Source organism: Tupaia chinensis, unplaced genomic scaffold (genome assembly GCF_000334495.1).
Source record: "Tupaia chinensis unplaced genomic scaffold, TupChi_1.0 Scaffold000423_1, whole genome shotgun sequence".
NCBI lineage: Eukaryota > Metazoa > Chordata > Mammalia > Scandentia > Tupaiidae > Tupaia > Tupaia belangeri.
In genome coordinates, this window is record NW_006159928.1 from 1,480,544 (window position 1) to 1,508,249 (window position 27,706).

The 27,706-nt window shown below is 41.6% G+C and overlaps 1 protein-coding gene across 4 annotated transcripts in view; it reads right to left on the bottom strand.

Annotated features, from left to right (window-relative positions):
* POC1B (POC1 centriolar protein B) overlaps positions 1-27,706 on the bottom strand; it is a 118,588-nt gene that overhangs the window by 70,373 nt on the left and 20,509 nt on the right. For all 4 annotated transcript variants that reach the window (XM_027774329.1, XM_006154813.3, XM_027774331.1 and 1 more), the window contains 2 exons: positions 21,839-22,010; positions 16,389-16,568 (listed from right to left, as the gene is read on the bottom strand). In XM_027774329.1, the coding sequence (XP_027630130.1) occupies positions 16,389-16,568; positions 21,839-22,010 (352 nt within the window). The remainder of the gene's footprint in view (positions 1-16,388; positions 16,569-21,838; positions 22,011-27,706) is intronic.

Genomic DNA, 27,706 nt, shown 5'->3' on the forward strand with positions numbered 1-27,706 from the left:
GTGAGTTTTAAGCCACCGGGTCCGGGACACGAACTGTGGTCGACTACGTGGGAGTCCAGCGACATAGCCATTACGCTAACTGCTGGTTCCCAGTACTTTGTATTTTTTAAAGTACTCTATTTCTTTCTTCTATTTCTGTCACTTTCTAGTGTTATCCATATGATCAAAGTGAGCCTTTATTACTCATCCTACCAACCCTGTAATGAAGCTTTATGTAAGAAAAGAACCAGTGCATTGAGAATTAAAAGCGGTGACACCACCAACAAAAGAACCCGACTCCTCAAGCCCGTAACTTCCTGGACCTGGAGAGGCCAGACTGCTTGGACGGACTGAAAGTAGGACAACTCTATACAAAACAGAAGGTCCTTCATGCGTAAACCTCTCCCCCACATGCCCTGTTAAGGAACACGTGAGAAACATGTTATACATCTTGTACTGCTTTTAAGCAGTCTATTCCTTTAAGATCCTTTACAATGTTCTTTTTTTTTCCCTCCAAGTGCTTTTTTAAAATAAATAGAAGAGCAGAGGACCAAACAGAAAATGAAAACAAATGTGAGACTATTAGGAAACTATGAATAGTATTTTTGTTATAAATATATTAGCAATAATAAAAACCAAAAAAGACAGATTTAGGTCATAGACTGAATATGTTTCAATTTCATTAGTGGTTTCTCTCTATGTCCAAAGTCCAGGTTACTCTAAGTCATCATTGAAGGGTGTGGAATATAATTGAAGGTTTTCTTTTTATTCTCCTTCCTCCTCCCCACGCCATTCTTAAGGCTAATTCTTCCTGACAGAAACTTTCAGCCTGGTATTTATAGACTCACCATGTGAAAAATAAAGAGATATTCAGAGGATAATTAAGTTCTGTGTGAAATAATCTTTACAAATTTAAGAAAATAAACTTGCAGTGAAAAGTTTTCCATGCTGTGTAGTTTACCCTAATTTTACAATAACAAGTAATATTTTATTAATCTTTTCCTCCAGAAAATATGTAATAAGGATTTAAATATGGAAGATAGTAATATAGAAATACTCTAAATAGAGACAATTTAGTTTACATAGACTCTGAAGAAGGAAAATCTACTCAGTATTCCCGTGAACATAAACTTTGCATAATAATTATAAACAACTATTGCAAGAAATCAAATAATTTCTTCTTTCTTCTTTTTTTTTAGAGTTTTTTTTGCTATAGGGGGGGTGCGCCCACCAGAAAAACAGACAGAGACAGAAAGTGAGAAATTACTCCCAGTGCGGATGGCCACACCATAATCCCTTTTCCTCCATTCTCCTCTTGGGATCTTGGGCATGCACACATACGCGCCTGGCATGAGTTTAAACCACGGGGTCCGGGACTCGAACCGTGGTTGACTACATAGGAGTCCAGTGACATAGCCATTACGCCAACTGTTGGTCCTTCGAATAGTTTTTTTTAATTTTTTTATTTTTTGGAGAGGTTTTTGCTATAGGGCATGTGTGCTCGCCAGAAAGACAGAGAGAGACAGAGAGACAGAAAGCAAGAAATCATCCCCCAGGGAGGATGGCCATACTGCAATCCCTTCTCCTCTATTCTCCCCTTGGGATTTTGGGCATGCACTCACACGTGCTCAGCGTGAGTTTAAGCCACCGGGTCCGGGACTCGAACCACGGTCAACTACATGGGAGTTCAGTGACATAGCCATTACGCTAACTGCTGGTCCCCCTCAAATAGTTTCTTAATAAGCTATCTTTTTTTTTTAAGTACTCAGTATGAAGCTATTAAATGACAATATCTCTAAGAGATAACCTGATAACTACGTTTTAAAAATCCAATTAGAAAGAAACACAATTAATCAATGCAATGGTCACATACTAACAAAGGCCAAAAATGCTCACCTATAATACTACGGGCCATATCCTACCATCACGCTCTCATCATTACCCTGTCCACATGTATGGAGCCCATATAGTCTAGAAGAGTTCTTAGTATATTACAACTCATTTCATTTTGAATTTAACCCTATAAAACAGGTGCTACTGTTTGCCTTGAGGTGCAGATTTGAGTCAGGCAGTCTGTTTCCATGGCCAAACCTCTGAACCACCCTGCCTGTTTCTGACAAAACGGAAAGTTTCTTCTACTGATCAAACTACTTCAATCACAAATAGTTCTGTGTGACTTCTGCATAAACCATAGAAAGTTCTAGAGTGAGGGAAACCGGGAGGCAGTGCTCTTAGGAGACTGCAGACCACTCTCAAACAGCAATTTGTATGCACTGTCATGGCTGTAAAGTAAAGCAGAAATGTCCTTGTCCTTGGGAAGCTTACATGGAAGACATTCACTCACTGATTCAGTTGAAGATTTTCTGAGCACCTGCCAGTACCTAGCACTGAGCACTGTCCTGGGGAATAGGAATAAAGTTGTGAGTGACACCGATAGGATCCCTGCCCCTCAAGAGACTTTCATTTTAGGGAAGAGGAAGGGTGCATAATAATAGCATTTTAGATAACATGAAAAAATTCAGAACAAAAAAGTACCAGTTTGTCATCAGAAGCTCTGTTGTAGAAATAGGACTTTAAAGAAACCTGTGAATCAGGAAAAGCAGGTACCTTGGTCAGTTAAAAACTCATCTTTAGGGCCCATAGCCCCGGAGAAATATCCCAGGGCTGCAGAAATGAAAGGAATGTCGACCATAGATAAGTGGAGAGTGCAGGTGGTGGCTGGCAAGAAGCTAGCGCCTGAGAGAGGGGAAGGTTTCTACTCCAGCCAGAGAGGATCTCAGGCCCCAGCCTTCCCTTCTCTGACTCTGCATCAGGTACCCTGCATACACTCTATATGTTCTCTTGTCTTTAGAGGGACTGAAAATGAGGATTGGGGTTTGTATCTTCTCCACCTCCCCTTTATGTGTAATTAGATGCATCAAAATCAGGTTAGCACCAATAAGACAGCTTCTCTCCACTCCTACTTTGATCGGGAAAGGCCATTCCTATCTTTATTATCAGGACTCAACCCCTAACTGGAGTTAGATGTGTCATGCTAATGGACAGTCCATTAGTCAGTGACTGATGGATCAGCAGACATGGGCTGTCTGTCAGTCATTGAGAAGTTACAATCACTGAACTACTCTGGAATCTTTTACAACACTGAGGTACTCATTCAAGAGAATGTGGAAATTCTTGAGCTTATTTCTAGGAAAAATGGTACACATGTCCTTGAAAGCAGCCCAGATTATGTAACAGGAGTTCCTTTTTTTTTTTTTTTTTTTTTTGAGAGGTTTTTCCAATAGGGTATGTGTGCTCGCCAGAGAGAGAGAGAGAGAGAGAAATCAAGAAATCACCACCCAGGGGGTGGGGGGGGGGATGGCTGCACCACAATCCCTTCTCCTCCATTCTCCTCTTGGGATCTTGGGCACGCATGCACACGTGCCTGGCGTTGAGTTCAAGCCACCAGATCGGGGACTCAAATTGCAGTCAACTACATGGGAGTCCAGCGACACAACCATTACACCAACTGCTGGTCCCATAACAGGAGTTCTTTACCCTGGAATTTTTGGAGTTCCTGAAACTGGATAGATAATTTTATGTTTCTATGTACCTAGAGTATTCATTAGAGAACCAAGAAAGCCTATGACCCATGAAAAGCTTTAATGTGCTTTAATAAGAAATTAAAATTTTCCAGTGAATATTTCTTAAAATTAAGAGTAAATATCTATAAAAACCCATACCCAGCTCTCAGAGCTCTGTGATCGTACAGGGTAAGTACTGTCCTGTTTCACAGAAACAATTTATAAATGGAACTCTGAAGCCAGCAGCTCTTCAATAGGAGTGGGAGGCAGTGAAAAGTAGTGGAAACAAGACTGACCAGTAAATACAGAATCATGAACTCCAGGGCCAGTTCTGCAATTGCTCAAGTATGTAACCTTGTGAAACTTGGTACCACACTGGCCACTGTCTTCTATTTATATAATGAGAAAGTCTGGATTACATTCAGACCTAAATTTTCATAGACTCAATTAAATATCTCTATCTACATCTATATCTATATCTTTATCTCTGGCAACATCAGGCTTGCTTGGATAGGATTTGGTGTTTACACACTAAAGTTGAAGTTTAAGGTAAGCAGCAAAACATTTATGTTTTTAAGTGTCGGTCAGCATAACTAGCATTACCAAGCAAAGCCATCTGTTGACTGTAGAAACAGGATTCATTCCTGTAACTGCTGAGAGACAAAAAGCAGATGAGAAAGATACTCAAAGATTACATATGCCATGAAACATGCTAACTTTCTGTTGGGAATTTACCTTCTCTATGCCCAGATGTCCTTCTGGGGTCTCTCTCCATAAGTACAACTGCCTACTGGGCACTGCCTCTTCCATGTCCTGCAGGTACTTCCAATTCTGAACTACAGACATCATCCTCTCTAAACTGCCCCTGCTCCTGTGTTCTCTCTCATGTAAATGTTCTCTCCAGTTGGGAAAAGGGAGTCAAGCTTGTGTCCTCTTTCCCCTTTGCTTGCCCACCCTTTAAGCTGTTCTCAGGTCCTGGCTCCTCAGCCTACAACTAGCCCTGCTGTCCTCTTCTTTGCACAAGCGACAAAAGTAAACCTAGAACCTGAAATTAGATGGGGTCATTTTTCTGGTGAAAATCCTCCAGTGGGTTCACAGCTCCTTTGGGAAAAGTCTAACACCCTGGCACTGCTCACAGGTCTCCTCGCCTCAGGCGTTTCTCACATGTGATGCCTGCTCTTTACCTTGTTTAAAATACATAAAACCATGTTACAGACCCCTCTCCTTCTCTGCTTCAATGTCACTTCCTCAGGAAAAGCCATATTGGTCACTGTCCTCCAACACTAGGTAAACTCCCGGGATGTGTTTTTCGAGCATCCATGTCTACGCTCACATGACACACAGACCTATGTATTCTATATCTGCTTCCCTAACAGAAAGTAAGCTCCAAGAAGAAAGCACATCTGTCTTACTAATGGTTCTGTCCCCAGATACTACCTGACACTGAGTAGGTCCTCAGTAAACATTTAGGGATTAAAAAAGTACCTTTGGGGCTAGCTTCATAGCCTAGTAGGTAAGAGAGCTGGATCCCATATAGTCAATTGCAGTTCAAATCCCAGCTCCCCCAGCTTGAAAAACATGTTGGGCATGTATGCATGTATGTCTAAAATCCCAGTAAGACAGAGAAATGGAGAATGGATTGTAATGTGATCACACCCTGTGGGAGGTGCTTTCTTCCTCTATCTGTCTCTGGTGAGCACATGCACCTCTAACAATTAAAAGAATTTTTTTTTAATTTAAAATAACTTTTTAAGAAAATTAAGACTACCTTATTATATAAAGCCAGTGAAAGCTGATGCTTAGAATCACTGCAATTCTTTGCAAGACAATGTCAATGTAATTAATGCCATAAAAGTGTATACATAAAATGATTAAACTGGTAAAATTTGTTTTTTATAATTAAAAAACACTTTATAACTCAGATAGTCCATGCCATATTTTCTTTTTTTAAAAAAAGAGTTATTTATTTAATTTTATTTATTTGATCATTTATTTTAATTTGATCAGAGAGAGAAGGGTCAGGGAGTAGAAAAGCAAGCCACCAGGTCCAGGACTTGAGTAGTTGGCCATGTGGGAGTGACTAGTGCCTTAACTATCACACCACCTGTTGGTCCCCCATGCCATATTTGCTTAATCCTGTACCATTAGTGTCATAATTTAATTAGTCTAGTTTTCTAGTTATGTTTTGAGTCTGGTTGGATGAGTTTCTTCTCTCTCTCTCTCTCTTTCTCTCTTTGTTTTTAATCTTTTTTTTTTTGGCAATTTTGGCACATTTATTATAAAATTGGCTTGTCAGTTTCTACTAATTCCTCTGACAGAACCTCCAGTTCTGGCTCCGGGGGGAGCAATGGTTATCACACTTACTCCCGCGCATACGATTGGGTTAAATACGTGAAGCAACTGTTTTTAGGCATTGGGCTAGAGACAGTACAGAGTTGTAAATTTTGACAGAGGAGAAACATGTAAGATAAGCACAAAATCCATCCCAGATGTCTGACTGGAAGCACTTTCTGAACCACTGCATAAGGACAGAGAGCCTAAGAAGACAGCAGCAGTGTCACTGGGCAAACAAAACAGACATCAGAATTCAGGGCTGCTACAAGGGCTGGAATTTGGGGCAGGATATCAGAGAGGTGCTATAAGAGCAGAAATCCCAAAAATTCTGCCTAGGACTTTCCTAAAGTATTTAGTCAAATTTAAAGCTGCCCATGTCCAGGGCAAAAAGGCTTGGCAGAGAAAAACTACCTGGAGGCTGTAAGCTGAATACATGACAGAGTTCTGAGAGACGCTCACGCTCACCAGACTTTGCTGAGCACTTCAGGTATCTGACAGCGGCTCTACAAGGCCACTAGCACTATAGCCCACGAGTAGAGAGGTTGCTCCAGAAGCTAAATCTGAGGCTCAAAAAAATCTAGCTGGGCTGGCAGAAGAACAGTTTCTCACCAGAAAAGAACTCAACACACTTTAGACAACTGTCTGCATTACCTGCAAGATACATCAACAGAGAAGGGTTCAGTAATAACAAGAGGCAGAGAGCAAGAGCTGGTCAGCTCGGGTGGAGGAGGTGGGCCCATCTCACTGTCCTGTCCTGAGAGAATGATCAAGCGTTTTTCAATGAACTCCCCTTGCTTGAGTTTCAGGGTTTACTGATCAACCTTCTGATTACATTCTGACTTCGTTGGCAAAGGAAGAAGGCCAACTAAGACATCAAATACCCCAGGCCCACTGGCAGTTAGCACTGTCATTATAAATAATCTGGGTTATAACATTTCAGAATCTCCTGAATTTATTAAGCAGGACTCAGTTTCCCTGAGCTTTCTCATCTCTGAGTATAGAGTGAAAACAGGATTTCTAGCCCTACAGGTCTTTGGGAGGAAATTCTGGATTAGGATGAACTTATTGAGGTTAAGTTCTAGAAAGATGCACAAACATTCTAGGAGACTAGGCCTGGATGGCTAGTTGAGCCCTCTAGATATTGGTCTCAATTCTTTTGTTCTAACTGCAACACAATGAGTCAAGAAAAAAGATTACAATAAATAAGAAAGAATCTATAAGCTAGGCTAGGGAGCACATATATTTAAAGTTGTTAAGATGAAATCCTCATTTATTAAATGTAACCAAATTATTTATCAAAGAACATTCCTCCAGAAAGGTCTCTATAGAATTTCACATGAATCACTCACTCTAAACAGAAAGAAAACATGGAGGAGAAGGGACTGTGGTGTGACCATCCCCCCAGGGAGTGATTTCTTGCTTTTTGTCTCTCTCTGTCTCCCTCGGTATCTTCTATGAGCTCACACGCCCTATAGAAAATTCTTTCTTAAAAAAAAAAGAAAGAAAACTGATTATAAAAAACAAACAAACAAACAAAAAGCCCTGAGAACTAGCACAATAAAGGCATTCCACTAAGACCAAGTATGCTGAGAAAGAAATTTGTAAATCTGAACAAAAGCCAACCAAGAGGGGGGGAAAAAAGTAGAGAAGCCACACAGTCACCTTCATGCATAACATGCACACACAGTACTCCTGGATTTGCTATAAGATATCCCAAAAATGACTCTAACAGAGACCCATGAGAACTCCCACCACAGGAACTCCCACCAAAGTGACCACATTAGAGGTTACCCTGAGTCTGTTCACCAATGTCGCATGGCTTCATTCAAACACAGGTTTGCACTGAGTCTTTCCCACCCCACAGCTAACACCAGAATGCGTCTCTCACCCGTATCCATACCTGACTGTCTTGAACACCTTTCTGACCCCCACCTTACTAGCAGTCACTACCCACTTCAGTCAGCTAGGTGTAGGCTCAGGTGCCACCTTGGTAGACATGCTTCCCTGACCTCTGTATGTAAAAGGACACCTCCCAGCCCTGTCACTCTCTATCTTGCTGCCTATGTTATGTTCCTAATCCCCCCAGGGAGTGATTTCTTGCTTTTTGTCTCTCTCTGTCTCCCTCGGTATCTTCTATGAGCTCACACGCCCTATAGAAAATTCTTTCTTAAAAAAAAAAGAAAGAAAACTGATTATAAAAAACAAACAAACAAACAAAAAGCCCTGAGAACTAGCACAATAAAGGCATTCCACTAAGACCAAGTATGCTGAGAAAGAAATTTGTAAATCTGAACAAAAGCCAACCAAGAGGGGGGGAAAAAAGTAGAGAAGCCACACAGTCACCTTCATGCATAACATGCACACACAGTACTCCTGGATTTGCTATAAGATATCCCAAAAATGACTCTAACAGAGACCCATGAGAACTCCCACCACAGGAACTCCCACCAAAGTGACCACATTAGAGGTTACCCTGAGTCTGTTCACCAATGTCGCATGGCTTCATTCAAACACAGGTTTGCACTGAGTCTTTCCCACCCCACAGCTAACACCAGAATGCGTCTCTCACCCGTATCCATACCTGACTGTCTTGAACACCTTTCTGACACCCACCTTACTAGCAGTCACTACCCACTTCAGTCAGCTAGGTGTAGGCTCAGGTGCCACCTTGGTAGACATGCTTCCCTGACCTCTGTATGTAAAAGGACACCTCCCAGCCCTGTCACTCTCTATCTTGCTGCCTATGTTATGTTCCTATAGACCACTTATCACTAATGTGTTTGTGTCTGTCTCTCTTGGGCAGAGAGATCTAAGATAGTAGAAATTTCATCTGTTTTACTTTTTGCTGTATTTATAGAATTTAGGACAGAGAATGTAACATAAATAAATACTTATAATCTAAAGTTTAATAGGAAAGGGAAGTCTGAGCTGATAAATAGCTCTCATAAACAGGGCAATGTGGCGGCACAAAGAAATCATAAAAAGTCGGCCTGGGAAAGTCACAAACATTTCTTAGAGGAAGAGATGCAAAACAGGATTGTGAAGGATGGGTGGAAGCAGACGGCATTCCAGGCATGAGAAGCAGCATGTGGAAAGGCACAGAACATAGCAGATCACTGCATGCTTGAGGAACCTCATACGGCTGCAGTAAGATAAACGGTGAAGGGACAAGAGAAAAGCAGGATGCAGTAGGAAGGCAGAGCATGCAAGCTGGTAGGGAGTCTCTAGGGGTCTGAAGCTGAACAACGCAAGACCAGATTTGCTTTTTACAAAAGCCGGAGGAATAGGGACCAGCAGTTAGCATAATAGCTATGTCACTGAACTCCCATGTAGTCGACCGTGGTTCAAGTCCTGGACCTGGTGGCTTAAACTCACGCCGGGCGCATGTGCATGCATGCCCAAGATCCCAAGAGGAGAATGGAGGAGAAGGGATTGCGATGTGGTCATTCCACCAGGGGGGGGGGGGGATTTTTCATTTTCTATCTCTCTGTCTGTCTCTGTCTTTCTGGTGAGCCCAAGCGCCCCTACGGCAAAAACATTTCCAAAAAGAAAAAAAGCAGGGGGAATGAAGGTAACTCTGTAATCAGAGAGAACGTCTAAGAGATTATAGTCTCCACAAGGAGCAAAGATGCTAAAACTAAGGGAGCAGTATTAAGGATGGAGTTGAAACAGGTGCCTGGAGTGGATATAAAGACCCCACCTTTCTAAAACTCTGCTCTAGTAACGCTTTCTATGTAAAACATCTTTTTAGCAAAAAAGCAAAAGAAAACAATGTTAAGGCTCTTGCCACACACACACACACACGCACATGCACACCCCTTCTCTTTTTACTACTTTTGAGTATGGTTGTATCCAGAAAGCACACCACATGATTCAGTCAGTATTTCATTCTGTCTTCACCTAACAGCTCTGTTCTCTGAATCAGCATCACTTTCAGGTCAATTCTTGCCCACAGCTTTCCTCAGCAGCTCCAGGCTTAAATAAATCTAAAGGCATGATCCAAGAGGTAGAGCCTACAATTTCAACAAGACACACTCCTACAGAGGGAGACGCTGTGTTTGAATTTGCTGGACGAATGCCCACTGCTACAGCTGCATGTGACATACAAAGGGAATGTAGGGGAGACCAGCTCCTCAGAGAAACTCCATCCAGCCCCACTTCCAGAAGATGGGGATGGATGCAAGGCAGACAGAATGTCATTGTCTTCTCTTCAGTTGATAAGGGCTGGCCTGGTGGCCCAGAGGTTAAGGGAACCAGATCTTACATGACTGACTGTGATTCAAATCTGTCCCTTATGGCTTGAAAAACACACGAGGCAGGGGACCAGCAGTTAGCGTAATGGCTATGTCATTAGACTCCCATGTAGTCGACCACAGTTCGAGTCCCGGACCCGGTGGCTTAAATTCATGCTGGGCGTGTGTGCGTGCGTGCCCAAGATCCTGAGAGGAGACTGGAGGAGAAGGGATTGCAACATGGTCATCCCCCTGGGGGGTGATTTCTCACTTTCTGTCTCTCTGTCTCTCTGCCTTTCTGGTGAGCACACACACCCTATAGCAAAAACCTCTTCAAACACACACACACACACACACACACACACACCAGGCATGTGTGCATATCCAAAATCCCAACAGGATGGAGAGAAAAAGGAGAAGGGACTGCAGTGTGGCCACACCTCACTGGGGGAATGTTTTCTCCCTCTCCCTGTTTCTCCGTGTGTGTGTGTGTGTGTGTGTCTCTCTCTGGGAGGAATATGCACCCTCTGCAAAAACAAAACAAAACAAAACAAAACACATTCTTAATAGCTCCTTGTTACAGAGTTTCTCCTGAACTGGTGGTGCCTAGCTAGAGGAAAAGCAGTTTATGGCATCCCTCAATACCTAGTACTGTAGACTGGTATCTCTCAACCTCACAGAGTACACTGAGAGAAGTCTCATCACCCTTAGCTTGCAGAGGTGAGATCAGGAAGCTAACCTACCCAGGGGTGACTTCATGGTGGGCATGGACACAGAAGACTACCTCATGCCACTGTACTTCCTGTGTTCTGACCACAGCTGAATAATTAGTGTTCCTAGCACATACTGCATTCTCTCAGGGCACTGTGACATCTTCCTTCTTTTATTTTTTCTAATTTTTTTTCAGCATTTAAAAACTAATTAATGGGACCAGCAGTTAGTGTAATGGCTATGTCGCTGGACTCCCACGTAGTCGACTGCGGTTCGCGTCCCAGACCCGGTGGCTTAAAACTCACGCCGGGCATATGTGCGTGTGTGCCCAAGATCCCGAGAGGAGAATGGAGGAGAAGGGATTGTGGCATGGCCATCCCCACTGGGGGGTGATTTCTCGCTTTCTGTCTCTCTGTCTCTCTCTCTGTCTGTCTGGGGAGCGCACGCACCCTATGGCAAATAAAAACCTCTCCAAAAAAAAAAAACTAATTAATTAACACTTTGCCAGAGAGCATATGTGTTCACTGGAGAGAAACAGAGATTGAGAGAGAGAAAGACAGTGAGAGAAAGTACTCCCCTCTTGGGAATGGTTATGCCACAATCCCTACTCCATAACTCACTCTTTCTGGGATTTGGGGTACACATGAACACATGCTTGGTGTATTTTCTAAGCCACCGAGTCCAGGACTCAACTGTGATGTCAGCCATGTGGGATTCAGTTGCCTTAATTATACACCAATGCTGGTCTGATTCCCCCTTCTGAATCTCTCCTAGGAATGGTTTGCCCTCCCTTTCCACATGATAAATGAACTGCTGCCTCCTCTTCCTCTTTCCTTCTGTCACTTCTGGACCTGGGTTGGCTTTCGTCTCCTTACACAAACCTAGAAGTCTCACTCAAACATTCCCTTATCACCTGTCTATCATTTTCCCATAGCTCACACCCCTCTATAGCTGGTTAGTATTTATTATTTTCTCTTTTTAAAAAGAATTATTTGATTTAACTTTATTTATTTACTTATTTATTTTCATTTGACCAGATTAAGACAGAGCGAGAGAGAGAGAGAAAGCGCGAGAGGGCAAGTGAGAAAGCAAGCCACCAAGTCCAGGACTTGAACTGCGGTCAGCCATGTGGGAATCCAGCGCCCTTAACCACCATGCCACCTGCTGGCCCCAGTACCTATTGTTTTCTATTGAACAATAAGCTCCTTGAAGCCAAGACTGTCTTTCATCTGAACATAATTAACACAGACAAGTGGGACAAAGCAGTAGTTATGGTTATTACCAGAATATGCTAAGACCCATCTCCCCTTATTGGTGACTTTGCCTAAGTTCTTCTGTCTTACTTAGCATTTTGTTGTTGTTTTTACATTTATATTTCATGTAAATGATTCAGTAAAAGGGCAATAAATAAAGTGAATTCACTTCCAGGAAAAATTTTCCCTGATTTAACAAGTATTCTTTTTATTAGTAGAAAATGAAATTCTGTCAGCTCTATCATCCCATGAGTTCCTCAGCTGCAGGGTGCTCAGGATAAACACTAGGCTGAATTTGTACTAATCAAGCACACATGGTCCTTGGTCAAATTGTCTTCTCATTCCTTCCAATGACTGACATATATATTTGAGTTCTCTAAAAAGTTCATGGAGAATGCTTATTATAAGGAACTGCAGAGTCAGCTGGTGACATGGTCATTAAGGCAGCTGGATCCCACAGGCCAACTGTGCAGTTTAAGTGCAGGACCCAGTGGCTTGAAATACATACTGGGCACATGTACATGCATATCCAGAATCCTGAGAGGAGAATGGAGGAGAAGGAATTGTGTCATAGTGATCCCCCCTGGGCAGGGGTGGGAGGAGGATGTTTTCTCACTTTCTCTGTTTCAGGTGAGTGCCCAGGCCCTATAGCCAAACTTGAAGAAAAAAAATCTGCATAGATTTCAATTTTTTTTTTTTTTTGGACCAAAGAAAATTTATACTTTAATTCGATTTTTCATTGAATATTTTGAAGTCCCTTCATACACAGGACTGAGTTATAAGCCATCTTTTTTTTTTTTTTTAAGAGGTTTTTGCTATAGGGCGCGTGAGCTCACCAGATAGACAGAGAGAGACAGAGAGACAGAAAGCAAGAAATCAACCCCCAGGGGGGATGGCCATGCCGCAATCCCTCCTTCTCCATTCTCCTCTTGGGATCTTGGGCATGCACGCACACATGCCCGGTGTGAGTTTTAAGCCACCGGGTCCGGGACACAAACCACAGTCAACTACGTGGGAGTCCAGCGACATAGCCATTACACTAACTACTGGTCCCTGCCATCTTGGAAAGAAATGGAAGCACATAAGATATATTGGATAAATAACACCTATTGTTATCAGTCAGAGTATAAATGAGACATTATGTTTTGCTTTGTTAAATCAATATTCAATGATTTTGCTTACTGCTGAGCAAGTGATGAGGTTTACGTTTATTTTGCCAATCATATCCAGAGAGGTTGATAGTGATAGCTAAATACTTTCTAGTACCCACCCAGCTGCTTGCACCTGTCTGTTCTTTGTCTCCTCTTCTTATTTACAACAGTGTTTTATAAGTAAATGTAAATGATTTGACCAACCTCTCATAACCATCATACATATCATTTCCTTAAATGGACAAAAAAATTATGAACCGAAGTTACATGGTACCTTTAAAACTTTATGAGATGTCCAATGATGCTGAGAACAATGGCTAAAATTTAAATAGTTATTACTATGTGGGGCACAATTCTAAGTCCTACCAATACATTACTCATTTAAATACTGTAACAACCTCTGTGGAACATTACTATTATCATCATCCTAATTTAAAAAAAAATTTTTTTTTAGGCTTTTGCCAAAGAGCACATGAGCTCTCAGGAGAGAGACAGAGAAAGAAAGAAAAAGTAAGAAATCACCCACTAGAGCGTATGGCCATGCCACAATCCCTTTTCCTCCATTCTCCTCTCCGAATTTTGGGCACTCATGCACATGAGCCCAGTGTGATTTTCAAGCTGCTGGGTCCAGGAATCAAACCACAGAGTCAGTCATGTGGGAGTCCAACACCTTAACCACCATGCCACCTGCTGGTCCCTCATCATCCTAATTTTACATGTAAGAAAACTAAGGTACTGAGAAGTTAGGTAACTTGCCCAAAGGTTGCCCATACAGCTAATAAGTAGCAGGGCTGGGGTTTTACCCTATGTATTTAGCATCCATATGCTTAACCACATAGTTAGGTGGCATATGTAGAAAAATACTGAGATGACCAGAGCTAGTAAGTAGTCAATATCTTTAGAAGAAAGAAACTATTAACTGAAAGTATGATCTATCTATCAGTATCTTTTTTATTATTTTTAAGCTCCCTACCACAGGTTACAATCAATGCCTTCTGAGCTGACCTGTCCCACTGAGATCGTAACAACAGTGAAGACTATGGGCTGCGAGGCAAAGCAGACAGATCTAGGCTCAAACTCTCACCACATCCTGGCTGGGGACACCTGCCCCATCACACCATACAGCAGCCACAAAGCAGAGGGGCTGAGGGTCATGCACTCCACCCATGACCACATCCGAGTCAGACTCCCTTTTTTTTTTTCGAGAGGCTTTTGCCATAGGGCGCATGTACTTGCCAGAAAGACAGAGAAAGACAGAGAGACAGAAAGTGAGAAATCACCCCCCAGGGGGGATGGCCACACCAGAATTCCTTCTCCTCCATTCTCCTCTTGGGATCTTGGGCACACATGCTCATGCACCCAGCATGAGTTTAAGTCACCAGGTCTGGGACTCCAACCGCAGTCGACTACATGGGAGTCCAATGACATAGCCATTACATTAACTGCTGGTCCCCAGACTCCCTTTTTATGAGAACTGTCCTCTATCCCTACACTCAGCACATATGGTTGGTGTGATCCCCTCCTCCCTGGCCAGCATCATGGATTCCACTTAGCCACCTGACCTAAACTGAGGGAGCCACAGTACCTCACTGCCAAGAGCACAGGACTCATGCTGGGCACTTTCTTAAATGGAGCTGAGAGGGAAGATTTCCTCTGCAGTCATGGTGTGAGGAGCTCGGCTTGGCGCTGGCAACGGCCTCCACACCGGCATGTTGGTGAGAAGGAAGCTGCCGGCATGCAGAGAGGCCCAGAGGCGAGATACAGAGACCAGCCAGCAGCGGAGACCCTGGTTCTAGCCTTCCCTGCCCCACTCTATGGTCATCAATCACATCAGCCAATCAACCACTTGGAGGGGACAAAAAAGTGTATTTGGGTTACTGCCTTTTTTCAAGTAGATGTGTCCTAACTTGAGCTCTTCGAAACATTTTTCCCATCTGAAAATGTAGGAAGTCAAACATCCCTTCCCTCGCAGGCAGTTCTGATGCAGAATGAAATATGCACTTTAGCAGTGTCTTATGAACAGGAAGGAGTCCACGCTGGTAGCTGACAGGTAATGCTAACGCCTGCAATAGCACTGCAATAGCACCTGTCTATTGACGGATGGCTGCTGACAATGCTGGAGTCCTCCTGGACTGTTCTCCTTCTCTGTCACATTCAATGTGACAGCAAGGACTGATTCTATCTATTATAGACTCCAACTTCTTCTCATGATCCCCTGTTCTACCACTGTGGTCAATCCTGGGAACAGAACTATAACCGCCTCTTCGTGACCGTCTCCCTGTTTCCGGTCCGACTTTTGACAGTCTGCTCTCCACACAGCAGTTGGGTGATGCAATTATGATGTAAGTCAGAGAGAAGGACCTGCTCCAGTGGCACCTCACATCAGAGCTGTCTCTGACCTGGCTCTGGGCTCTCCCACTCCTCAGGCTCTCCTCTTTGTTTTTCCACAAACAGCCACTTCCTCTATCTAGGAGGTTCCTTTCCCAGATATCTTGAAGCCTCCTTCCCTTATGTCTCTGCTCAAAGGCCACCCTTTCTATGAGGGAGTTCCCCAACATCCTTTTTAAAACTACAGTCCCAGGACCAGATGATGGCATAATGGCTATGCCGCTAATCAACATTTAATCAGTATACAGACTTTGAAACATATGAAATGGTTTAATGCCATGAGTAGTTGACTACAGTTCAAGTTCCGGACCTGGTGGCTTCAAACGCACACCAGGCACATGCACGTCCATGCCCAAAATCCCGAGAGGAGAATGGAGAAGAAAGGACTGCAGCATGGCCATCCCCCCGAGGGGTGATTTCTCACTTTCTGTCTCTCTGTCAAGCATACATGCTCTATAGCAAAAATCATTTAAAAAAAATTGTAATTAAATAAAACTACAATCCCCTCTTCCAGCTCAGTTGTTTCCTCCCATAACCCTCACTGCCACTTGATCCACTGTCCATCCTCCACCTGTCTGACTCTAGAAGATAAACTGTGTGAGCGCAGGGGATTAGGCTGTTTTGTTTACTACTGTTCCTGCCACACAGTAATCACACAGTAAATATAAGCTTAATGAATGTGCCCTCAACCTCTTTTTGTGGAGGTTGGGGGACAAACGTGACCACAGTAGAAATTTTAAAATGTGCAAATCTTGTTATGAAATCGTCTGCACTTACTTGGCACAGCGTACCCAGTGTGTGTGTCGATACAGGGAATATAAGAAGCGCTGGCGATACATGTTCCATATTTTGATGGATTTGTCTTCGGAAGCTGTGGCTAATAACTGGCCATCCGCAGAGAAGTCCACACTTCGAACTGGAGCTGTATGAGCTTTAAATTCTGAGGATTTTCCTCTCCTGGAAATAAACATTTTAAAATTGGTAAGTCATTTGAGTTCATTATAATCAACATTTAATCAGTACATAGACATTGAAACATAGGAAATGATTTAATGCCTCTAAAACCTAACAAAAACACAAAAAGGTCTGTGTTGCACTGCATTCTTCGTCAATACTGTTTCAAGCTGGTTTTGTTCATTAAAGTTGCAGCTGATACTTAACAAAAAAGATCGGGGTTGTTTAATGCATTTACTGTTTTGTTTTAGTTGGAAGCCAAGAAAATAATTCTCTTTTTTTTTGGTTAGAATTTTTTGATATAGGGTGTGTGCATTCTCTGGAGAGACAGAGACAGAAAGTAAGAAACCATGCCTCAGAGGGGATGGCCATACTGCAATCCCTTCTCTTCCATTCTTCTCTTGGGATTTTTGGGAATGTACACACATGTGTCTGGTATGTTTCAAGCCTCTGGGTCTGGGACTCCAACCACAGTTTGCAATGTGGAAGTCCAGCGACATAACTATTATGCCACCTGCTGGTCCCAGAAAATAATATTTTAAATAAAACTTTATCATACAGTTTAAGTTCTTATCATTCCTCTAGAAATAGCAACATATAGTTTAAAGAAGTTACAACCTAGAAAAAAGCTAAGAATGATTAAATTAATGCCTCTATGGCTGTTTTCAAATATGGAAGGCTATTTTGGCTTTTTTCTCTCAAAGTTTATTAATTTTATTCATTTGATGGGAGAGAGGACCAGAGAAAATTCATGTACATCTACACATGTAGGTGTGCAAGAGAAAGAGACATAGAGACAAAAAAGAGATAGAGCCACAGAGACAGACACATCCTCTACAGAATATCCTGACATTTTAATACCCCCCAACCCTCTAGCTAGTCGGTATCTTGGGTGTCCACATACCTGCTAGGTGGGCTAGGGATCCAAATCCTTAATCATCCATGTGGCTTCCAGCCCTACGGATAAATATGCTACTGCCTGAGCCACCATGGCTGGGCCAGGAAGGCTATTTCACATAGAAGTTGTTGGGATGGTAGTTGGGGAAGAGGAGACATCCTCCATGTCATTTGTCTCTGTACAAAATGTCCTTACGTGGTCTGCCTTTCCCATTCCTATCTACACTTTCCTCCACCAAAAACAAGAATTAAAACTCCTGGTATGTGTCTAAGGCCTTGTTACCCATGAGCCCAATCTTACACTCACAGGCAAAATGAAGGATAAACCATAGTAGTAGCATACTTTAGTTCTCAACACCTTGAAATCTCAGTTGCATGTTTTTATCCTTAGGGTGGGGAAAAATATAGAAAAAGAGATGGAGATAATAACATAATACATTTGAGAAGCAACAGAAAAGGTGTTAAAATAGTTATGAGCAAGCTAGGTAGTGTTGGAGCTCGAAGGCGATGTGCTGGAGATCCTACCTTGTGCCAGTGTTCCCAAGTTCAAGAGGCGCATTCACCTTCTACTTTATACCCAGAGTTCAGTGATTTCCCATTCAGAATGTCCTACTTAGGGACAGCAGAGGGCGTAATGATTACGTCGCTAGACTCCCGTGTACTTAACCACGGTTCAGTCCCAACCCAGCAACTTAAAACTCATTCTGGGCACGTGTGTGTGTGTGTGTGTGTGTGTGTGTGTGTGACTACAAACTCATTCTGGGCACGTGTGTGTGTGTGTGTGTGTGTGTGTGTGTGTGCCAAAATCCTAAGAGGAAAATGGAGGAGAAGGGATTGAGATCTGGCCATTCTCCCATGAGGGGTGATTTCTCACTTTCTGTCTCTCTGGCAAGGATACACACCCTATAGCAAAACTCTTAAAAAAAAAAAAAAAAAAAAAGAATGTCCTATGTATACAAGTCATACCTTCTGGAGAAAACTGACTCAAGTGCTTGAAAAAGATTAGGCAATGAAATTTAGTTAGACACAGATGTCTGTCACAGATTTTCTAATGTTTCCACTGACCTCCCATATCCCTGCACCTCAGCCCGTATTTGCTATCTTGTCTGGTCGGAGCAACGTACACATATTTCCAAGCCAGAAACCTAGGAGTCACACGCAGCTCCTACCCCTTCTCCCACATTCAGAAAGTCAACAAACCATATTTCTACAACTTCCTAACTATCTTTTGAATCCTCTTCTTTCTATCCTAGCTCTGCTTGCCTTAAGGTAGATAATATCCACAACATCTTTCACCTAGATTATTGCAAAAGCCTCTTAACTGGACTTTCTGTTCTAATCTTGTATCCCTTTAGTCACCTACATACTGTACTTCTCACCTTGCTAAAAGTGTAACTCTGCCTAAGTAAATTCCAGAGTAAACATGTCGCTGGCTCCTTTCCAGGATACGGCACAAGTGCCCCCTGCCACTACACTGAACTTTGTACTCAGTCACAGTGTTTTAAACACACCTCTGCCTTTTCATTTACTGCTTCCTCAGGCTGGACTTCAGCAGGTCTTTAAAAAGTTCATGGAACATATGTATTATTTAAAAAACAAAAACAAAAGAAAACTATGCATGGATTTCAAAAGTTTTTGCACCAAAATAAATTCACATTTTGATTCCATTTTCCATAAACTTGTTGAAGTCCCTTCATATGTCCCCCATCTCCAGACCTCCTCTGACCATGCTAGTAAGGCGCAATTTGCTCCCCATCTGCTACAACTATTTTATTTACTACTTTATCTAATGACTTTTAGAAAACAGACCTGTTTCTCTTCTGTGAGGCAGTAAGTTTTTGGAAGACAGGAATGATGACATACTCATCTTTGTAAGACCAGCAACTAGGATGCTAGGCACATACAAAAAGAGCGCAACACATTTTATTGAATTCCACTAGGATGATTCAATACTTAAAAGGTCTTGGGTTCAACTTGACTTACCTGCTCAGTGGTCTGTAGAAGGCAAAGGTGACTTACTATAAATTCCCAACATCTAATATGATAGTACTATAGAAATAACTGAATCAATATTAATAAAAATTAGGAGGAAGCCTTCAGGGACTAGTTAAGAGTTTCTAGATGATTCTGTGAGTAGAAATCAGGGCTAGAATTGGCCTGAATTCAAGTCTAAGGCCTAGAGAAAACAAAGAAAAGATGTGGCAACATCTCCAAGAACCAGGAAGCCAGGAGGCAAGCCAGTTTGTATCACCAAAATCTGCCTTGACCTTTAGTTCTGTTCTCCACACCCCAGCAGGCTGTACTGCCTACCTTCTTTCTAACAGCTCTTCTCAGCTACAGATTGGCCTAACCACTAGATCCTGTCTCAACAGGAAGTGTATAAGAAACCGAAATAGGAGCGCCTTGTGTTTGTTGTACTTGTGCTTAACTGGTTTCTAGTTCCTCATCTTGTCCTAATATAGGCTCTTTGCCTCCCACACACTTACCTGTACTTTCAGCCAACGTGTGCAGCCAATAGCAGCACCATGGCCCCAGGCATGTGAGTGATGCATCGGACTGTCCAGACTAGCTGCCAGGTTAATAAAACTGCATGAGTAATCTCAGCCAGTACCAAATGGGGCATGAGGACTATCCAGACAACTCACAAAATGGCAAGAAATGACAGTTTTTAACATTAAGTTACTAAGTTTGGGGAGTTATTATGTAACAACAGATAATTGATATACTAACTTCATTCCCATTGCCATGATCCATCGTGACCCTGGCCCTGGCCCTCCTACAGCATGAGTTAGAGAGAGAACCTAGAGACATCTACACAAGCTTCATCACTGTGCTTACACTCATTACAAGTTAATGATTCAGTGTGCTTTTAGTTGATCTACCTTTACAGTTTGTTCACTGAGATTTCTTTGAATTAGTAATGGGAGACAAAGTTGTGCTAAAGACAGCCAAAAAAAATCATAGTTTTAAGTTCCCAAGTTAAGGATTTGGGAACGTGCTTCTCCTCTTGGATCTGAAACCAGTTCATTTCTCTTTATTATTTCCTTCCTTGTTGCCATCCACGTTGTCATTAGAGCTTGTCAATTCTCTTCAAAAGTTTTTACTATCATCAGAATAATACTCAGATTTCTCAGCATGGAATTTCTCTTGGATGGTGGCAGGAAAAAATGCTAGGAGAAGAATGCCCAGTGAGCTTTCTTTTATTTGAGAGTCTGGGCCTCTTCAGCAACATGCTGGAAATCAAATCCTGCCACAATAGAGCCAAGGGAAGTCCTTAAATTCTTATTCTCCGCGGTATTTACAGAGGGAAATGATAACAATGTGTGGAGACTGTTCTAAAAATACTTAGAAAAAAAGGGCAATGGTAGAGGATAGATGAAAAAAGAATACTGACAGCTGCCGAAGCTGGTTAGTACGGGTATACGGGGGAAGGGTGGAATGTGTTATTCCTTCTATTTTCATGTGTGTTTGACAATTTTAATGCTTGAAAGTTTAACTTTAAAAATTTTTTGCTATAAGGCATGTGTGCTTGCCAGACAAAGATGGGGGTCGGGCAAGGTGGGGCCTAAGAAAGCACCCCCAAGTTGGGGGATGGCCATGCAGCAATCATTCTTCTCCAATCTCTTCTTAGGATTTTGGGCACACATGCACATGCATGTAGCATGTTTTATCAAGCCACGGAGTCTGGGACCTTAACCATGCAGTAGGCAGTATGAGATACAGTGCCTTAACCACCACGTTATCGACTCACCCTAAAAATTTTTTCAAAAGAAATCATGGCTTGATAATTGTTCAAAATGAATGGGTTATCAACTAAGGTTTGAAAAGTTTCCGATAGAGTCATTATAACAAGATATGACCTTACATAAATGTAATGATTAAACTTCTGTCAAAAATTTTCTTTAACAGAAAAACTCTGGGGCTCAGTAAAAAGCAATATACATCGAATAATAGTGTTAGCATAGAAATCTTTCACAAGAATCCAAGGTCCCTAAAAAAATCCATGAATGGGTGTTAGGAGGTTAATAAACTATAAACTCTGAATTAAACATACAGATGTATGTTTCTCTTCAAAGAGATCTGAAGCTTACATCAGAATTACAAAGGGACCAATAACCACAACCTTCCCCAAAACTCAAGACATATTAAACATATTCCTATGGCTAGAAAACGTTTTCAAAAGAATAAGAAGAAAGAGCTGTATAAAATAGTTTACAAGAGCAGTTCATCTCATAAGCCACTTAGATCAAGTATAACATAGGCAGGTAAGAGGGGAGTTCAGACACTCCCAGAAGTGCATTAGGAGCAACCAGGCACCAGCTTTCTTGCAAGTTTCTAAATCCATGGCATAGCAAGTATTTCTTTGTTTCTCTTACTTATCAGGAATCCAGAGTCTAATGGTTCTGTCTCGAGAGGCAGATGCTATTAGGTTTCCATGTGGAGAAAACTGCACGCTGGTTACAACATCCTTGTGACCCACATATCTGTAAGCTCTAGCTTGCGGCTTCAAATTCCATAGCATGAGAAAGGTATCCCAAGAAGCAGTAGCTATTAAAAAACAGAAGAAGGAAAGCACTGTTTGTTACAATGCAAACATATCCATGTCTTATTACAATGGGCAGCATATTTAGTAACAAGGTATCCAGGTAGTAAGTGCTGGAGGTTATGAGGCTGACCAGGTTAATAGCAAAAATATTTTAAAGAGATACTCAATCCTATGCCACTAATATGTGAGCGTGACTATGTCCCATGTAACCACACAACAGGTACTGATTAGCGTTTCATAACTATTTATTTACTAGAAGAAGCCGGCATAGTATAACAGAGGGTACACTGGGCTAGAACTCAGTTCTGTCTCTCACTCTCTTGATACTGGGTATGTTACTTAACATCAGTGTCATGAGGACGGAATGTTTTCCTCACAGGGGTGTATAGAATGATTTTAAAAACTGTTTATACAAAATAATTCCACACTTAGAAAAAAATGATAGGAATCGTACAAATAACATGAATATACCCTTTATTGAAATTCACCTACAATATTTTTGTCCCTTTCTGTTGATGTGTGTGCATGCACATGTACGCACACACACTGTACATGAATATATGTGTCCACACATAAACACACACTTTTTTCCCTGAATTATTTGGGAGATGGTTGTATATAGCATGGCACCTTCGTTCCTGAATATTTCAGTATGTTTTTCCTTAGAATAAGTTTATTCTCTTATATACCTTTAGCACAGTTATCAGCTTCAGGAAATTTGTCATAGACCTTATAGTTTAATCTATCAACTGTATTCTTCCTTTGTCAACTGATCCAGTAAAGCCTCTATGGCTGGATAAGATGATCTTAAATGTCCCTTTCTCTTCTGCAATTTTATAATATTTGGTGATTGATTAATAAGAGTCACATGTATCAGAATTAGTGTAAGCCTTTAGGAGAAGGAACCCAAATACAATCAATAGTAGAAATAAATGTCTTGGCAAAGAATGAACAAATAAATGTGAGATAGGTCTAACTCTTGTCTAAAAACCAAAATTTATTATATGCAATAGCACCAAAATAGCTTCAAGCATAAAAGCCAAAAAATTAAGACTCATTAAATCTAGATTGTAGAATTCTTAGGAAAATATGCAACTTTATGAACTTAAATTATAATTAATACCAACAGTAGAGAAGAAATGGGGCCTGGCTACATAAAGTCACTAAAAACTTCTAAGCACTTTAGCCAGCATACACAATTTGTTTGAATTTAGCCTGTGCATTGTTTCTATATAAAATAGTTAAAAATGAATTCATAAGTTTTGAAGCTACAATGGTGCTTCCAACTCTTTTTAAAAGTACGAGAAGTTTACGTTCAACCATAGCTCATCCAGGTTATTATTTATATCAGAGTCTAAATTTGGGGGGGCTAAAATAGACAAAACAGAAAAAATAATAAATTATCATGCACATTATACTTAAGATACTATTTGTGTTTTATGAATTATGCAGCAAATGAGATATTAAGATACAATCCCTCCCCTCAAAGAATTATAGTATATTAAGAGAGACATTGTTAATGCCATCATATATAGAGAGAGGACTTTTCTATATTATTTACTCATTTGTGTTAGATGAGATGATTGAACAGTCCTTCCTCTTTTTTTAATTTTTTGGAGAGGTTTTCGCTATAGGGTGCGTGCACTTGCCAGACAGAGAGAGACACAGAGACAGAAAGTGAGAAATCACTCCCCGGGGGGGATGGTCACACCGCAATCCCTTCTCCTCCATTCTCCACTCGGGATCTTGGGCACGCATGCACAGGGGCCGGGCATGAGTTTTAAGCCACCGGGTCTGGGATGCAAACCTCGGTCGACTACGTGGGAGTCCAGCGATATAGCCATTACGCTAACTGCTGGTTCCCGAACAGTCCTTTCTGAGGAAAGGACATTTGAGCAGAGAACTGCATGAAACAAGGACTGATCCAGGCTAAGATGTGGAGAAGGAGCACTCCAGGCAGAAGGAACCACACATGAGAAAGCCTGAAATGACACCGCGGCGGGAAGACTGAAGAACTGTAAGGAGGTCGGTATGCCCACAGTAGAGGGGAGACAAAGAGGGTGGCGGGAGAGAAGTCTGGAGGGTGGGACATCAGACAAGGAGCCAGGGGGACAGGTGTATATTTTATTCTAAGTGCAGTGGCAAACCACTACAGGTTTTTGGACTGGAGGACATTCTGTGATCTAGTTTAAGATACCTGTCACTCTGAGAATGATATTTCATGATCTGATTTAAGATAACTATCACTTTGACAAGATCTTTCCAAAAAAATTTTGTTGATCCAAATGAATATTCATAGGGGCCAGTGGATGGCATAGCAATTCCATTGCTGGACTCTCACGTGACTGACCGCAGTGCAAGTCCTGAACCCCGTGGCTTGAAAATCATGCTGGGCATGTGTGTGCCAAGAGGAGAATGGAGGAGAAGGGATTGTGGTGTGTTCATTACCCCAGGAAGTGAATTCTTACTTTTCCTCTCACTGTCTGCCTGTTTCTCTGTCTCCCTCTCCCCCTGCAAGCACACATGCCCTAAGGCAAAAAAACTCTAAAAAAAATTCCATACAGATTGTAAAACTAAATGTGATAAATAAAACAGCAAACTTAAAAGAAAACGTGACCTTGAGATAGGCAAAGCTGGCTAAATAAGACATGAAAATTATTAACTAGAGAGGAAAAGAATGATAGTTTGTACTATACTGAAATTAAGAAACTCTGTTCGTTGGAAGACACCATTAATCCAGTTAGCAAGCCACAGAGTGGGAGAAGATATTCCAATACCAAAGTGTGCACATGAAAAAATCTTTCTTTTTTTTTTTTTGGAGTTTTTTTGCTATAGGGCACATGTGCTCACCAGAAAGAGAGACAGAGAGACAGAAAGTGAGAAATCACCCCTGAGGGGGGATGGCCAGGCTGCAATCCCTTCTCCTCCACTCTCCTCTCGGGATCTTGGGCACAAGTGCCCAGTGTGAGTTTAAGCCACTGGGTCCAGGATTAGAACCGCAGCCGACTACATGGGAGTCCAGCAACGTAGCCATTACGCCAACTGCTGGTCCCCAGAATCTTTTTTTTTTGGAGAGATTTTCACTGTAGGGCGCGTGCGCTCGCCAGACAGAGAGAGACATAGAGACAGAAAGCGAGAAATCACCCCCCAGGGGGGATGGTCACGCCGCAATCCCTTCTCCTCCATTCTCCTCTCGGGATCTTGGGCACACACGCACACGCGCCCGGCGTGAGTTTTAAGCCACTGGGTCCGGGACACGAACCGCGGTCGACTACGTGGGAGTCCAGCGACATAGCCATTACGCTAACTGCTGGTTCCCCCCAGAATCTATTTTTAAAATCCTACAAATCAATAAGAAAAGGCACACTCACACTGGCTAAAATAAAACCAGAAATAAGGCAAAGGGCTCAAACAGGAACTTCATAAAAGGGGATATCCAAGTGCCAATAAACATGTGAAGAGGTACTTGATTTTATTAGTAACCAGGAAAATGTAAATTAACATCAGGAGATATCACTACATACTCATCAGAACCGTTACAGTGAAAAAGATAAGTAACACCAAATCTTAGTGAGGATGTGGAAAGACTCTCATATAATGCTGGTGGAAACAACCACTTTGGGGAAACTGTTTTGAAATTTCTATGGAAGCTGAAGTTGCACTTACCATTTCACTCAGCAATTCCATTCCTGGGTATAGATCCAACAGAGACTCTTAACTATCTATGTTTAGCAAAAGACATGTACAATAATCTTAACAGCAGTACTATTTAAAATAGACCCAAACTAGAAATCCAACTATCCATCAAAGTGAAACAGATACATACATTGTGATATACTTATGCTGTCTACATCTGGTATAATTAAATTTCATTTATATGAAGTATAAGAAGCAGCCAAACTATCTGCTTATTAGAAATAAGCAGAGATTATTTGGATGGCAGGGAGGGAGGGCATGGCTGGAAAGGAACACGGAGGATTCTGGAAGAACTGGTAATGTTATATTTCCTGCCCAGGAGACTGGCTAAATGGATATATCACTCTGAAAATTCCGGAAGCTGTAAAATTATGATTCATGCAACTTTAGGTCTTAAAAACAAAAGCAAAAAATATCACTCTAGCTGTGGTGTGGAGCATATATAGGAGGCAGGGGGACAGAACTGAAGACAGAAATCAACTAGGAGGTTATTGCTATAATCCAGTCAGGAAAGGGCTGATGCATACCATGGAAGTGCAGAAAAGAGTCAAAATCAAGATACATAATAAAGGTAGATCCTATGAGGCTTCCTAATGGATTAGATGTGAGGGAGAGAAAAAGAGAAGGCAAAGAAGGCTTTTGGTCCTGGGCACCCAGATGAATCTTAGTGCCATTAAATGAGATGGGAAAGATCAGAAGAGAAGCCAGTTTGGAGTGATGCAGCATGTGGTAGAAACTGAGTTGTTGGGTTTTTTTTTTTTTTTCTTTTTGTATATACACAGTAAATTTGAAATGCCAATTAGACATACAAGTGGAAATTTCAAGTAGGAAGATAAATATCCCACCTGGAGCCCAGGGAGAGGTTTTGACTTACACCATGGTGGCTAAAAGAACAGCTGTAGAATTAGACTCCCCAGCCTCCAATCCAGGCTGTTACACCTACAGGGTGAGGTGGCATTTCAGAGACCTACTAATTATGAAACACGAGAAACAGAGATGTCCCAATTACAACTGGTGGCTCACTGTACAATTTTATTTTCTTGTAAAGTTCAGAGGAAAAAAAGTAATAATCTATAAAAACTCCATAAATGCATTCTTATTAAAAACCTCTTTCTTAGGAAAGAATTGCCCTACCAAACCCTAATACTGTAATAATAAAAGATATTTGATTATCATTATATTTGATATAATATTTGATATTTGATTTACATTGATGTCACTGTTGTACCATGTCAACTTGAAATTGACCTTCATAGACTGCCACTGAACCACACCCAGTATAAACATTACCATACTATTTAAAATGTACCATTCATCATCAGATTGGTCTATTTTAAGATAAAATGTCAAAAGGAGAAAGTTAAGGGAACCAGCAGTTAGCGTAATGGCTATGTCGCTGGACTCCCATGTAGTCGACCACGGTTCGTGTCCCGGACCCAGTGGCTTAAAACTCATGCCGGGCGCGTGTGCGTGCGTGCCCAAGATCCCAAGAGGAGAATGGAGGAGAAGGGATTGCGGCATGACCATCCCCCCTGGGGGGTGATTTCTCGCTTTCTGTCTCTATGTCTCTCTCTGTCTGTCTGGCGAGCGCACGCGCCCTACAGTGAAAAATCTCTCCAAAAAAAAAAAAAAAAAAAGGAGAAAGTTAAGAGAAAAGGTTAACTAGCAAATCAACCAACTGAAAACAAACTTCCTTATATTTCATGAAAAATTATCCATTGTCTCAAGAAAGCCTTACTAGAACATTAGAAAGAACAAAGTACATTTTACCCAGGCTAGTGCTCTGTCTCTAGAGAACAAAAAACATACTAATGGAAAAGCATGTTTGCACTCCATAATGTTCAAAAGGTCAGTAACTGTGTGCCATCTTAAATCACAATAACTTTATTTGGTAAATCCACACTCACACACATAACTAAAATCAGCTGCAATTATATAGAGGTTTTTTTCTTCGGGAATGGCTGATTTCTGAAAAAAAAAAAAAAAAAAAAAAAGATACTTC